Below are 15,707 nucleotides of genomic sequence, written 5' to 3'. Positions count from 1 at the left end.
ATGACATATGGTTATGTATTTTGAGCTCATTTAATGTTTTTGTGTGACAGCACATTTAATAACCGGCACATCTATCTCAAATTAATTCCTTAATGCTTTAACTTAGCTCTAAAACATGATTAGCATTTCTTGGGAAGCTGGGTTTCTAGATCGTGTAGGGTTAACCATCTAACACAGATTATATATTTCCCCTCTGAAACACAAAAACCATTATCCCTCCCCTTTCTACAAGTTTTCCCATTTCCTTTTACAATCCTTCATGTTAAACTGAGAATTTGCAGCAGTTTTTGTTCTAAGCCTAACTGTTAAAGTGGAACACAGTGAGTTATTCTGGGGCACAATCATGGAGAAAAAAAATCTGATAATTTGGTCAGTATGTCTTGCTGTTGTTTTATCAACAGTTATAGGAATGATAATATTTATAAAAATTCAACACAAAATCTGTGGACCCGAAACAGAGAAGTCTTTACAACTGAAACACAACGAGGATAGCTTGGTTTTTGCAGATTTAACCCCTGAGGAACTTACTAAGGTGGTGGAGTACATCAAGAAGGACTTCAATGAAGATTTTGTGGACATCTCCAAGGCTGAACCTAATTCAAATTGCATATACTCTGTGCAACTCCAGCTCCCCAAAAAGCAAGATGTCCTTCAATATTTGGATAAAGGTGGGTCAAAACCTAAAAGAGAGGCATTGGTTGTGGTTTATTTTGGAAGCAAAAAAGAACCTGAAGTTAAAGAGTATGTGGTAGGACCTATTCCAAAACTGGCATACAGAAAAGATGTTACTTTTCAAAAATATAAAAGTCAACTTCCTTACTACCGAAGGCCAGTGATTGGCAACGAATATAAACAACTGATGAGACACATCACTGGTATTGATTTCCCCAAGGCAGCAACATTTCTAAAAAATGTTTTGGGATATGATGGTTCTGATAGTGATTACTTCTATTTTTTAACCAGTGCTCCACGGGGTTACAAATCTGGAGACAGGGATACTTGGTTTGCTGTTTTTTTTAACACCCATGGCAGTGGATTCTATCTGCACCCTGTAGGATTGGAACTGATGGTAAACCACAAGAGCATGGATAGGACCAAATGGAGAGTAGAAAAAGTATTCTACAATGACCAATACTTTGAAAGTTTTAGAGAACTGGAAGATAAATATAGGAGCGGGAAACTAAATGTTGTTGAAATGAGAAAACCTCAGCCTAAAGATGACATTGGTTATATGAAATCCCACAGAACTGCATTATATGACATCCCCATGCAGTATGAGCCACACGGGCCACGTTACAGTGTTAAAAATAATCAAGTTTTATTCCACCACTGGAGTCTTGCATTTGGTGTCAATGTGAACTCGGGACTAAGATTATATGACATAAGGTTTAAGGGTGAGAGAATAGTGTATGAATTGAGCATTCAAGAAGCCATCTCAATTTATGGATCAAATGCACCAGCGGGGATGTTAACAAGGTACATGGATGGACACTTTGGAATTGGCCGTTTTATCTACCAGCTTGTACGTGGAATTGACTGTCCTTATGTTGCTACCTACGTAGACACATATTATCATTTGGATTCAGACACATGGGTACGCAATAAGGATTCCATCTGTATATTTGAACATAACTCAGGCCTTCCACTTAGACGCCACTCATCAGGCCTCGGTTCATATTACTATGGAGGCTTAGCTAACACAGTTCTAGTTGTAAGGTCTATTGCTACCTTGGGCAACTATGATTATGTCTTTGACTTCAACTTCTATCAGAACGGTGCTATTGAAACAAAAGTTTATGCCACGGGATACATAAGCTCATCTTTCTATGTGGAAGGGGGAAAAGATTATGGTAATCGAGTTGGCCCACACACTCTAGGAACAATCCACACTCATTTTATTAATTACAAGATTGATCTGGATGTTGGAGGTAAGTAACTTCTGTATTGGGTCAATGTCTTCAGTGTTAGAATAAACTATTAAGAATTCTGGCACAAGCTCATCAGCAACTATTTTAACCCCTTAAGGAACAGGCTGTTTTTCATTTTTTGCACCCTTTGGGACCAAGGCTGTTTTAACACTTTTGCAGTGTTCAGCAGTAATTTTCTCCTTACCCGTTTAGTATACCCACACAAATTATATATTGTTTTTTTCACATACCATTTTTGATCATATCATCTAATTTCCTATAAAAATAAATAATAAAATATAATGACCAATTTTTCTCACTTTTTTAAGAAAAATCTTTTACTCATCCAAAAAAGCTAATGAAAAAAAATGCAAAATAGATTCTACTACTTGTCCTAGGTTTAGAAATACCCAATGTTTTTATGCTTTTTTCTGCAAGTTATTTCAAATCCTGATATTTTAACCATTTCCATGCATAAATCATACCTCCCAACATTTCAAAATGTGAAAGAGGGACACTTTTTTTTTTTTTACATCACTCTCATGGAACTCACCGATACAAGCAAATGCACTTTACAATGTCACGTTTGCATCACCACTTAAAACATGCTTCATTTTTACCAGCACTGTCATGCGTATTAAAAATAACCAACACATTGAATTGAATTCCCATGAGGCTCAGTGGGTGGGGGTGCCACATACAGGATCCGCCCCAGGTGCCAGAATACACTAAGTACGCCCCTGACTCCACTGACTTTTGTTTTTTGCTAATACCTAACACAATGAGTCACTGTATCTCTCCATCAGTCAGCATACTAGTGTTTTCTGAAACTCCCAGGTTCCGGAAGAGAACTTTATCCCTAGGCTTAATGTCTCTGAATTTTATTTTGGAGTCATTCATCCTCATTCATCCTGTCAGCAGCTCAGGAAGCTAACTCATAAGTTCTGTAGATTTTGCTTCAGCATCCTTACATATTGAGAATGAGATGTTTGACTTGTTCCATCTGAAGATACTCCCAAACGCAAATCAAAAGGCAATCGAGCCAGGAAATAAGGAGAGAACCCTGTAGATTCATGTCGAGTAAAAAAATAACATACATAGCCCTCTACCCATTCACCAGCAGCAAGTGAACCTTTCTAACCCCTTATTACACCTTAAAATAAAAATACACAAAAAGTGGTTCATTTGATAACATTAGTGTACTTGTTCATTAACCTTTTGTTATAATAACCTTTATGGTCTGAAATTGTCCTCCAAATCATTTTTTAAAAAAGGAAACATAAAACAGAAGAAAAAAGGTATATAGTGTAGTAATTTTGGTATCCTTTGGGTTTTGATAAGCATCATGTAGTCCAAACATTAGCAGGCGCTTCAAAGGATCTTGTAAATGTCTTCACTATATAATGGAGCCCCCTAAAAAACTTCCAGCAAATGCTCATAAATTTAAATATATACTGAACGCCCTCGTAATCTTCTTTATAACCACTATACTTGTAAAAGTTACTTCTGGGTTTCTTGTTGCATTTGAGATGATATATTTTGAAATGTTTGCCATTGGTATATGAACATCATTTCTGTAATTGGATATTTTCTGGATTTTGTTACACACTGACCACATTTTACATCCATAAAAAAACATTTTTTTTGTGAGAAAATTACTCACATTTTATTAATATTTATTATCTAAGTGTAACTTTTGGTTAGTTTCTTTTTTACATTTGGCACCCCTCTAAAAACAACCATGGAATTTTCACGGAAAAAGAGCCTTATAACGTTTTAAAATCGTTTTGATTGATAGTATAAAAAAAAAAAACCAAGACTTATGCATTCGTATTTGGGAGAACATGAAAACGAGCATGAATGGTGTTCAAAGCGAATACCAAATAAACTAATATGGCGGCTGGTAAACGTACACAAAGACACCTTCAACTCCTAGAGCCGAGAGACCAATGATCTCGCCAGGCCAAGTTTCCGCGCCAGGAGTTAAAGGTCCGAGCGACTCTATTGGTTGCCGGCAGGGAGCTCCTTTGGCATCAAACAATGAGGGACAGCTACCAGAGGAGGCACCTGCCGGTTGCAGATAAACTTTTAAATCTGTACAGTTCCTCCGTAATTGAGTATACTGGCTTTTCGGAATGCCTTTCAACCAGAGGGCATAATGGCAACTCTACCTAATTATATAATTATTAGTAGACTTGTGCATTCGTATTTATGAGAACATGAAAACAAACACAAATGTTGCATTTTCATTGTTTAAAACAAATAACAAAATAAACGAACATGGCAGTGTATAAATGAAAACGAAGGCACACAAAACAAAGAATCTTTGTTTCTTCGTGTTCGTCTTCGTTTTCACGTTGTGCCCGCCAATTTCTCAAAGAGGAGGAGGGAATTTCTGGAGGCATATCATGGGGCACTCTGCCTCCAGAAAAGCCTTATGCCCCCTCATATACAACTCCCCCCACTTACCAGTGCTTCTGACTCCCCGGTGTCTGGTGGGGGCAGCGGGTGGAGGTTGGCGGACCCCCACTACTGCTGGCACTTCTGCCGGCGCTTCTATGACTGAGCACCGGAAGGTCAGGTGATGCCGGTGTTCCGTTATAAGAGCCCTGGCCGAGGTCAAAGCACTAGTGGGGTTGTCTGTGTCCATCAAGCAGACATTTGCTGGCTGCCAGAGCAGAGAATTCCCCTTGAGTTTATTGGAGTTGATGCCAAATTACGAGGTCTCATCTGACCACAACACTTTCACCCAGTTCTCCTCTAAATAATTCAGATCTTCATTGGCAAACTTCAGATGGGCCTGTACATGGGCTTTCTTTTGAAGGGGGACCTTGTGGGCGTTGCAGGATTTCAGTCGTTCACGGCGTAGTTACCAATTGTTTTCTTGGTGACTATGGTCCAAGCTGATTTGAGATTATTGACAAGATCCTCCCATGTAGTTCTGGGCTGATTCTTCACTGTTCTCATGATCATTGAAACTCCACTAGGTGAGATCTTGCATGGAGCCCCAGACCGAGAATGCCAGTTTCTTCCATTTTTGAATAATCGCACCAACTGTTGTCACCTTCTCACCAAGCTGCTTGGCGATGGTCTTGTAGCCCATTCCAGCCTTGTGTAGGTCTACAATCCTTAGACAGCTCTTTGGTCTTGGGCATGGTGGAGAGTTTGGAATCTGATTGAAAGATTGCTTCTGTGGACAGGTGTCATCTTTACAGGTAACAAGCTGAGATTAGGAGCACTCCCTTTAAGAGAGTGCTTCTAATCTCAAATAGTTATTTCACTGAGTAAAATGCAAAGCAATTTATAACTTCTTTGAAATGCGATATTCATTTATAGACTGATCATGTCTTTGTCAATAGGCAAATGTACAAAATCAGAAGGGGATCAAGTATTTTTTCCTTCACTGTATAATGTTGTTCATATATTTATGCTGATGGAATCATAAATATATTTTTCTTATAAATAAATTAACTTATTCCAGAAATCTTCATAGAAGACAGAATGCAGGGAAACAGTACGAATTAGAGCTAATAATTCTACTAGCTCCATATGTCCTGAAACAACATATATCTGTGTATTATAACGACACGTGTGTATTTTCTGAATTAGGCAACTTTTCTGTATCAACGTCAAGCTTCCTTATTTGCCTAATAATTAGAGTGAAAAGTAAATATTTGAAGTGTTACAGCCCTGTTAGCTTATATCTTTGGATCTAAACTGTAAACAAACTCATTAGCTTTTCCTTGCTCTTTTCATTTTTTATTATATAGCAATTTGCGACATTGTCTGATAAAATGTTCCATTTTTTTTTGCAATAGAAACAGCGTATTAATTCTTTATTCCAAAACTTGTGTTCCCTGGGAGCCCGCAGATGAGTCTTGTTAAACTCCTGAGCAGGGAAAGGGGGATTCAAGGAATGCACCATTTTCCTTCTGTGTTTGTAAGAACCTGTCTTTATAGTGGCCACATTAATTTTAACTCTTTCATGTCTGCGTTCTCTCTGGTTTACTATCAATAAATAAATAAATATTTTTGTCTCCAATGGGTTTCTTGGAGAAAGCAAATATCTACATGTTTTTTAGTAAAAAAAAATATATACAATAGATATTTTGTAAATAGAATTAAGTTCCTGTGCATCCACTGAGGCAAATCTAACAATTCCCCCTGCTTGGTATCTTGCGAGCTCCCTCCGGCATGTAAGATTCCACACTAAGCAGACAACAAAAAACATATGAGACTGTTTATTCCAAAACTTGTTTTCCCTGGCAGCCCGCATATGGTTCTTGTTAAACTCCTGAGGAGGGGAAGGGGGACTAAAGGAATGCACATTTTTTTCTGTTAATAGCGGTCAAATTCATTTTAACCCTTTCATATCTGCGTTCTCTCTGGTTTATCATCAATAAAGGCAGCAGCATCCTTAAGTGTTTGCATATCAGAACCTATTGCTATACTAGTAGGATCCAGATATTTAAACATTTTAACAAACCCTTGGATCATAGAAGCAAGACATTAATCATCAGAAATTTTAAAAACTAATCTGTACGCCTGCTCGAATCCCAGTAGGAAAGCAAATGGATCTTCTGAAATGGCAGGTTTCTGATTTTCTAATACTTCAATAGTTGGATTGGCACTCCCCATTGTAAATGTAATCAATTGCTTTATCTGTCCTATGTATGATATCATCATCTTCAACAAGGGGGCAGCTTACCAGAGCTGTCACTCTTCTGCTTATATATATATATATATATATAGGATATTATACAATCTATTCTTTTGTTCATCTGACAAATTATACTTATTCGTATTTGATTCAAATACGTCTGCATCACTAAATGCATCAAGATTAATTCTTTAATTAATTTCATCAACTAGAGTTGTAACTTTAATTTGGCTGTTTTGTTCTTAAATTTTGTTCTCTGTAATTCCTGTGCTGAACTGACCTCTGGGTCATCCTCTGCATTTTCTGGCATTAAACTATGGCTTTGCTTATCTTCCCTTGTGATTGCACAAGCTATTTTTAAGTCTTTCTGCAACTTTGAAATGAACAAATTCTTTATTTCCAAACAATCTGACAAATCAGAAATCTCTTCTGTTAATTCACACTTGGGACATTCCTTTTCTATTGCATACACATTGTGCATCTCTCTTTTAACCATGTGATTACTTTGAAATTAGCTTTGACTAACATTATTAGTCAGATTCTCACCACCAGCAACTAATGTTTTGAAAATCTTTATCGTTCTTATTCATAGAAAATAACTTTGTATTTATCTTATTATTTGCATCTTCACATGCAAATGCCATAAATCATGCCAATAACAAAAGTTATGGCGGGTAAAGGTGATGGAAAACCCTTCCACCTAAAATTAAGGGGTAGTAATTAAACACTCATCCTGTAACGTTTCACCCTTCGCTGTCTGGAATTGTTTGAAACTCTGTGCTGCTCATTTTCTTTACCAACCACAAGTGGCGCCCTTGTCACTCTGCAGGACTCAGACCTGATTGGCATGTCCAGCTGCACCTTATTTCCTGGAGTACACAGCCCTTATAAACCTGCCCACCAGCGGGCTACAACTTGTATTTGTTGTTTTACCATCATCTGCAATACAGAGCATATCAACGTAATCAGTCTGTTGTTCGTTTCTTTCCGCCTGTCTGTAGTATCCCCTGCACCTGGACTCCTGTCCTACCTGTGTACTCGGTTTGTGACACATCCACATCTACCAGACAAGTCAGAAGGCTTGTTTTTCCCCCAGAAAACCCATATTGATGCCACAACCACAAGGAATTCTGGGTAGGCGAATGCAAATAAGGTCAACAATGATCACCTTTTGCCTCTATATCCATTTAATAAAAACAAGCCTTCTGGCTTGTCTGGTAGATGTGGATGAGTGTTTAATAATAGTTCTACTACCCCTTAATTTTAGGTTGAAGGGGTTTCCTTCACCTTTACCCGCCATAACTTTTGTTATTGGTATTTCTTGTGCTTCTCCAAGCCTCAAATAGTTAGCCAGTATCACAACCTCATGCTGGCGAGTCCCATTAAGGACAAAACAGCTGTCCATGAGTGGTGATCTGGCTACTGCACCTCTTAACCCGGGTTCTGTCTAAAGGCTTGCCCAGGGGACATTTTCCCTTAAAGGGATCCATCTATAAAGTGGATATTGAGGCAAAAGGTGATCATTGTTGACCTTATTTGCATTCACCTACCCAGAATTACTTGTGGTTGTGGCAGCACCATGAGGTTTCTGGGGAAAAAACAAGCCTTCTGGCTTGTCTGGTAGATGTGGATGAGTCACTAGCAGTATAAGGAACACACTTATATTCAAGTTTACTTGCAGGGGGAAAAGTATCAATAAAACCCATACCATAGAAAGTCAGTTGCTGACTTCAATCAGCACAGCACACTTTTGCTTCTGGAATGATCTTTCCTTCTCACCACGTGGTCTGGTGTTGTTGAATCACTCTCTATGGTCGCTGCTAGGTTCTTTAGCCAGATAATTTGAACCCTTTTGTTTGAAAACGGAACATGCTAAAAGAAACTTACAGTAGACGTTCTCCGTATATATAACACTGACTCCTGACTGGCTCACCAATTTATTAGATACTTGTCTTAAATATATAAACTTTTCAGTGACCAAAACAGCAATCAAGACCACGGTTTCTAAGTCTTCTTAAATAGGTTTATTTGTTAGAACAAAGTAGTATACAGTATGTCTCACATGTGAGTCAATAGTATTGTCTATTATGTGATCATGGGTCTTTTCTGGGTATGTTAGTCTGTGTATGTGGTTATTTTATTGTGTGAACATGTCACTTTAGGTATGTTTCTGAGTGCGTGGGTTTTTTTTTTTTTTGTGTGTGAACATATGTATTTGGTGATGTTAATATGTGCATGTCTGGGTATGTTAGTATGTGTGTGAGATTGGTTGTGTTAGTTTGAGTGTCTGGGTGTGTGTGTTAATGTGAGTACCCCTCCCGAGGTCAGGCTCTGGATCCCTCCTTGAGGTAGGCCTGACAAAGGGGCAGGCTCTGCATCTGCCACAACAGTAACATTTTATGCGGAAACCCTCTTGCACGAAACCGTCTCAGGTTATTGGGTTTCATATGAAAATTGTCAGTATTGGTAACGTTTCTACATAATCTAAGACACTGGCCAGTAGGAATACCTTTTTTAAGGTTCGTGGCATGATGGTTGGTCTACAGTAGACTGTTGTTTTAAGATGTCCCACTGTATATTTCATGACCAAAAGGTCCAGGAAACGGATTTGACCCTGCTGGATCTCGCATATAAATTTAATATTTAGATTAATTTTATTCAGAACATGTACATAAATCGAGGGACGTCTGTTTTGTATTCCATCCCAAATCAAAAATATGTCATCAATGTATTTGAACCATGTGACTAAATTTGCTGTTAAAGCACCTAAACCAGGGGCGTAACTAGAAACCTCAGGGCCCCGGTGCGAGAGTCTGTTGAAGGCAGTAGAAATATGATCTTGTATGTTTGGGGTTCAACATAAAGGAATATTCCTACTTGGAGATCACTCGCCCCTCTAGAGTTTCTCCCCAGACCCTCTTGAGAACTCTGGCTCTCCTTTGTATTCAACCATGCAAGTAAATAGATCAAGTTTAAAGTTTATTATTATAAGCAAGTGCTAAAATGAGCGCTGTATCTTCCCAAAAATCTTGACAAGGAAAGAGTTGAAATAAAATACCCAAGGGGTGTCTACTTTGATGGTTTGATGGGGTAAATTGGAGTGGCTGGGTTCAAAGATAGGGCATAGGCACAGACTGACCAAATTGGGGAAAAAAGCACCCTTCCCAAATGTGGCCTTTTAGGCCCAAACACCAGAAAAACCCATCCAAGGGTGTTACCACAGTAATCAAAAGATGTTGCTGAACCAGGGGCATACCTAGAGTATTTGGCACCTGGGGCGGATCCTGTATGTGGCACCCCACCCACAAACACTTTAAAACTGCATAGCTTCTATCGTTATATACTGGCGCAGACATTGAAGGTGGTACAGCATTACTGTTATCATTATATACTGAGGCAGACTTTGACGGTGGTACAGCATAACACCTGCCACTATATACTGAGGCAGACATTGACGGTGGTACAGCATAACACCTACCACTATATACTGAGGCAGACATTGATAGTGGTACAGCATAACACTAATCACTATATACCGAGGCAGACATTGACGGGGTACAGCATTACACCTATCACTATATACTGAGGCAGACATTGACGGGGGTACAGCATAACACTTATCACTATATACTGAGGCAGACATGTACGAGGGTACAGCATAACACCTAACACTGAGGCAGACATTGACGGTGGTACAGCGTAATCCCTATCACTATACATTGAGCCAGACATTGATAATAGTGCAGCATAACTCCTTTTACTATATACTAAGCCTACCACTTCATTGTCTGGTTTAGGGGTGCACCAAAATGAAAATTCTGGACTGAAACTGAAAATGCAGCATTTACCTGTCCATAAAAAAAATCTCACATCTTTGCCTTTCCACAAATCAATTATACATCTATCACACACACAAACACTTTTACAGTCACTCACTAATTCACACTTTCATTCACATAATTAATTCACACAATCATTTATTCTCTCACTCATTCACACAAATTTACACATTCATTAATGCACAAACTCACAAACTTATTAATTATCGACCTCATTCAGACAATTTATCCACACATTCATTCATTCTCTCACTCATTCACACAATGCATCCATACATTAATTTATTCTCTCGCTCATTCTCACTATTTATTCCAATATACTTACTACCCTCTTTCTCACTATCTACCTTTCCCCCTTTTCACTATCTATCCCCCTCTCCCTCCCTTCTCACTATCTACCCCCTCTCCCTCCCTTTTTCCTATCTATCCCCTCCACCTCCCTTCTCCCTATCTACCCCCTCCACCTTCCTTCTCACTATCTAACCCATCTCACTATCTACCCCCTCTCCCTCCCTTCTCACTATCTACCCCCCCCCTCCCTTCACACTATCTAACCACCTCTATCTACCCCCTCTAACTAACTACCCCTCTCCCTCCCTTCACACTATCTACCCAACTCTATCTACCCCCTCTATCTACCCCCTCTCCCTCGTTTCTCACTATCTACCCTCTCCCCCTTTGTACCATATTTGCTCGATTATAAGACGACCCTGATTATAAGACGACCCCCCAAAATCTGAATATTAATTTATGAAAAAAAAGAAAAAGCCTGAATATAACATGACCCTATAGGAAAAAAGTTTTACCAGTAAATGTTAATTCATGTAAACTATGTGAACAATTTTTTTTTAACAAAAGCTATGATTGAGAAAAATAGTTTGTTTTTATTTCCTTTTTTTCAACCTGCCCCCCCCAGTTATGCACATCTATCTGCCCCAGAAATGCCTTATACCCCCTATATGCCACTGTGATCCATGATATGCCTTTTAACCCTCTAAATGCCACTGTGCCCCATGATATGCCTTTTGACCCCCTATGTGCCCTCCAGAATTGCCTTATACCCCAATATGCCACTCTGGCATTTAGGGGGTTAAAAGGCATATTATGGGGCAGAGTAGCATATAGGGAGGTATAAGGCATTTCAGGAGGCAGACTGGCATATAGAGGGTTAAAAGGCATTTCTGGAGGCAGAGTGGCATTAAGGGGGTTAAAAGACATTTCACAGAGCACTCTGCCTCCAGAAATGCCTTATGCCCCCCATTTAACACTCCCCCTCCCTCCTCCAAACTTACCGGAGCTTCTGAGTCCCCGGTGTGTAGTCCGGACAGCGTGTAGAGCTCTACGCAAATCGAGTAGAGCTCTACACGCTGCCCGGACTAAGCACCGGGGACTCAGAAGTACCGGTAAATTGGGGGGGGGCAGGAGGATCCAGGTCCCCTGCATTGCTGCGGGGGATCTGGATCTTAGTCTCATAGTCAGACCTAGTTGAGGTCTGATTATAAGACGACCCCGATTATAAGACGAGGAGTATTTTTCAGAGCACTTGCTCTGGAAAAACCTCGTCTTATAATCGAACAAATATGGTAGTTAACGGTTTTGGACTTACCATCCGTCTTCCTGCTCTGCTGCTGCTTCCTTCTCTGCCGCTGCTTCACTGATGAGCGCCAAAATATGACATCATATTCCGGCGCTCAACATGACATGCCGGCACCGCAACAGAGTTAGGTTGCTAGGTAAATCCATACCATAAGTGCAACTTTTGTGATAAAAAAACACAAAATAAATTATTACCACAAAGTTTGATAAAGGGTGGTAGTAGAATTCACCACTTTAATATATCAATACACAAATATACTTTATTAGAAATGGCACTTTAAATAATTCAAGATTTATAACAGAATCTTAGACAAAGCCATGGCAGATAATATTATGGGAAATGGGGAGGTTTATTTATGACTTCCCTGGACAAATGATAAAGCAAATTCGGTGCAAAATACGTTAAGCAGTTTCTCTGTCCTTAAGGCTGGTATGTTATTTATTGTATATTTTCTATTTTTATATATACTTTTGAATATATTTTTTCATATATATATATATATATATATATATATATATATATATATATATATATATATATATATATATTGTTAATACGGGATCAAGCATCCAAATAAACCAAACATTTTTACTCCTTTATCTTCAAAGAGTGCCTTACAGTCTGTAAACATATGGCCTGAGCTGGCGTTTCATTTTCTGTATTCTTTAGTAGATTATGATGGGTTTTCATGCAAGCGGTGTGAGGTAGTATTCACCAGTTCTTGCAGTTTATAGAGTAATTGCTCTGAGTTTAGCTCTCTTTAGTATTCAGTGATGCTGTTTAATTAATTTGGTGTAAATGTTCATCAGTACCAAATATAGTCATAAAGGTATATATTTCTTTAAAGATTATAGAATATTAAAGTACCGTATTTGCTCGATTATAAGACGAGGTTTTTTCCAGAGCAAATGCTCTGAAAAATACCCCTCGTCTTATAATCGGGGTCGTCTTCTAATCAGACCCCAAAAAAATGGCTGGGGCCATGCTGCTTACCGGTCGCGAGCAGCGTCTCTTCCGTTAGAAGCAGGAGGACAGGAAGCTTGTAGCTTCCTCACAGAACTCTATCTCCCCCTCCCTCCTCTGGGGGCGGGGCCAGAGAAGTTGCTGGTACAGCCGGTCCCCTGCAGAAGTCTTCGAGTGAGAGATCTGCAGTTCAGGTAAGGGGGTGGGGGAGGTTTTTTGGGTAAGTATGTGTGATTAATGTGTGAAGTATGTGTGATTAATGGAATGAATGAGTATTTAAATGTTTGTGAATGTGTGTTTGTGTGTGATAGCATGGATGTGTAAGAGGGGTTGTAGCATGGCATAGGGAGGCTGTAATCCCACTACTATCATCCCCAGGTTCCAGCATGTACTGGCTGCCTTGGCTTGATAGGAGTGTGATTGCTGCTAGCAGCAATCACACTCCTATCAAGCCAAGGCAGCCAGTACATGCTGGGTTAAAAGGCATATCATGGGGCTGAGGGGCATATAGGGGGTTAAAATGCATTTCTGGACCTCCAGAAATGCATTTTAACCCCCTATATGCCACTCAGCCCCATGATATGCATATATACCTCCAGAAATGCATTTTAACCCCCTATATGCCTTTTAACCCCCTATATGCCAGAGTGGCATATAGGGGTATAAGGCATATCATGGGGCAGACTGGCAAATAGGGGGGGGTATAAAGCATTTCTGGGGGCAGAGTGGCATAACTGGGGGGGGCAGGTTGGCAAATAAAAGGAAATTTAAAAAATATATTTACATGAATTAATATTTACTGGTAAAACTTTTTTTCCTATAGGGTCGTCTTATATTCAGGCTTTTTGTTTTTTTCCTAAATTAATATTTTGATTTTGGGGGGTCGTCTTATAATCGGGGTCGTCTTATAATCGAGCAAATACGGTACTTTGGGCCATTCAGAAACTGACAGGGAAACCGGTTTCCAGATTTAGATGGAATACTTTTAGTTGAGTCAGACACAATAAGCATGGAAGCATTCTTTGTATGGGCAGTAATCCCCACACACAGTGGTGTCTCTGGTTCTCCTTAGTATGGATTTTAGATTGTGTTCTTTTAATGCAGTGGAGCTAGCAATCAAGGAATCATTTTGACATTTTATACATATTTTTTTTATAATAAGTTAATATATATTACCTTAATAGCTCTATGGACTGGAATTCTCACTGTCTAGGGTGTTTCTTTTAGAGCGCATCATGTGGGTATAGTATATTAAAGTCAAATTGAAGCCTCTGGCACCGGAGACATGAAATGGGTGCAGGACACGGGTGGAGAGTGAGCTTGGTTTAATTAACTTGACGGAGAGGCCTGGTAATCAACTAATTTCACCTCAAGATTGTAAGCTTGCGAGCAGGGCCATGTCCACCTAATGTTTCGGTTTGTCTTAGTTTGTCAGTTCTCGTCTTGTCATACCCCTTGAATATATGTATTGTACTAAGCGCTGCTTAAATTGTTGGAGCTATATAAATAAAAGATAATAATAATTTCATAGACTATGCAAATTGTTGGTAGCAAGTTCTCAAAGATTTGGTAATACTCTAGTTTATGTCATATAGATTAAAATGCTTGGTTTTGGGGAGTTTGGGTTGTGCGTTGTGGTTTCATATGAATAGGAGAGAGCTAGTGAGACAGAGTAAAGGGCTACTATCAGAGCATCTTGGATGCTGGTATGATTTTGCTGTTTCTGGGCTGCTTAAAACAGCTTCTTTTTATTTGCACTCAGGTTTGGTAAGACTTTTTTTCCCATGAGATATTGATAGCGTCGAGACGGTAAAAATGCAGAGACAGGTAAATGCCCATACAAGTAGGGCTGCAACAACTCAGAGTTTTCTTTCAGAGCAAATGCCTATATAATCTATATAATCCGACCTCAAATAGAGATTGGATTATAACACTAGAATCCAGATCCCCCACAACGCTGCAGGGGACCTGGATTCCCCTCACTGTCAGCTGGTGGGTGTCAGAGAAAACTTCCGCCTCTCCTCTCCACTTCCGCTGGGGCTTCTACGATGCAGCACCAGCATCACATGATGTAGAAGCCCCAGTGGAAGTGAAGAGGAGTAAAGGAGGCTGTCTGTGCACATCGTGCAGACCCCCACTGGCTGACAGAGAATCGAGGTCTCCTGCAGAGGATCATCCTCTCTGTCATCTGGTGGGGGTCTGCGCAATGCGCACAGACAGCCTCCGTTACTCCACTTCACTTCCGCTGGGGCTTCTATGAAGCTCCAGTGAAAGCGCCTGTCAGCAACAGAGGTTCACAAAACACCAGGGAGTCGGGAGTGAGGCAGAGTGGTGTATGGGAGAGGGGAGGAGGCAGAGTGGTGTATGGGTGAGTTATAGTGGTGTATGGGGGGTATAAGGAATTTCAGGGTAGCAGAGTGGTGTATGGGTGTGTAATGAATTTCAGGGAGGCAGAGTGGCATATCTGGAGGAGGTAAAAGGCATATCAGGGGGCATAGTGGCATATCAAGGGTAAAATACATATCAGGGGGCATGGTGGCATATCAAGGGTAAAAGGCATATAGGGAGCTATAAGGCATATCAGGGGGGCACAGTGGCATATCGGGGCTATAAGGCATATCGGGGCACAGTGGCATATCAGTGGCATATATGGGGCTATAAGGCATATCAGGGGGGCACAGTGGCATATAGGGGGCTATAAGGCATATCAGGAGGGGTATAAGGCATATCAGGGGACAGAG

At 39.9% G+C, this 15,707-nt stretch overlaps 1 protein-coding gene across 1 annotated transcript in view; it reads left to right on the top strand.

The window, feature by feature from the left end:
• The first annotated feature begins 253 nt into the window (after nt 1–253).
• Nucleotides 254–15,707, top strand: part of LOC128471931 (membrane primary amine oxidase-like) — a 50,022-nt gene continuing 34,568 nt past the window's right edge. The window contains exon 1 of the mRNA XM_053453928.1: nt 254–1,928. Coding sequence (XP_053309903.1) covers nt 344–1,928 — 1,585 coding nt within the window. The 5' untranslated portion in view covers nt 254–343. The remainder of the gene's footprint in view (nt 1,929–15,707) is intronic.

Source organism: Spea bombifrons, chromosome 13, assembly GCF_027358695.1.
Source record: "Spea bombifrons isolate aSpeBom1 chromosome 13, aSpeBom1.2.pri, whole genome shotgun sequence".
NCBI lineage: Eukaryota > Metazoa > Chordata > Amphibia > Anura > Pelobatidae > Spea > Spea bombifrons.
This window is presented reverse-complemented; position numbering and strand designations above follow the sequence as displayed.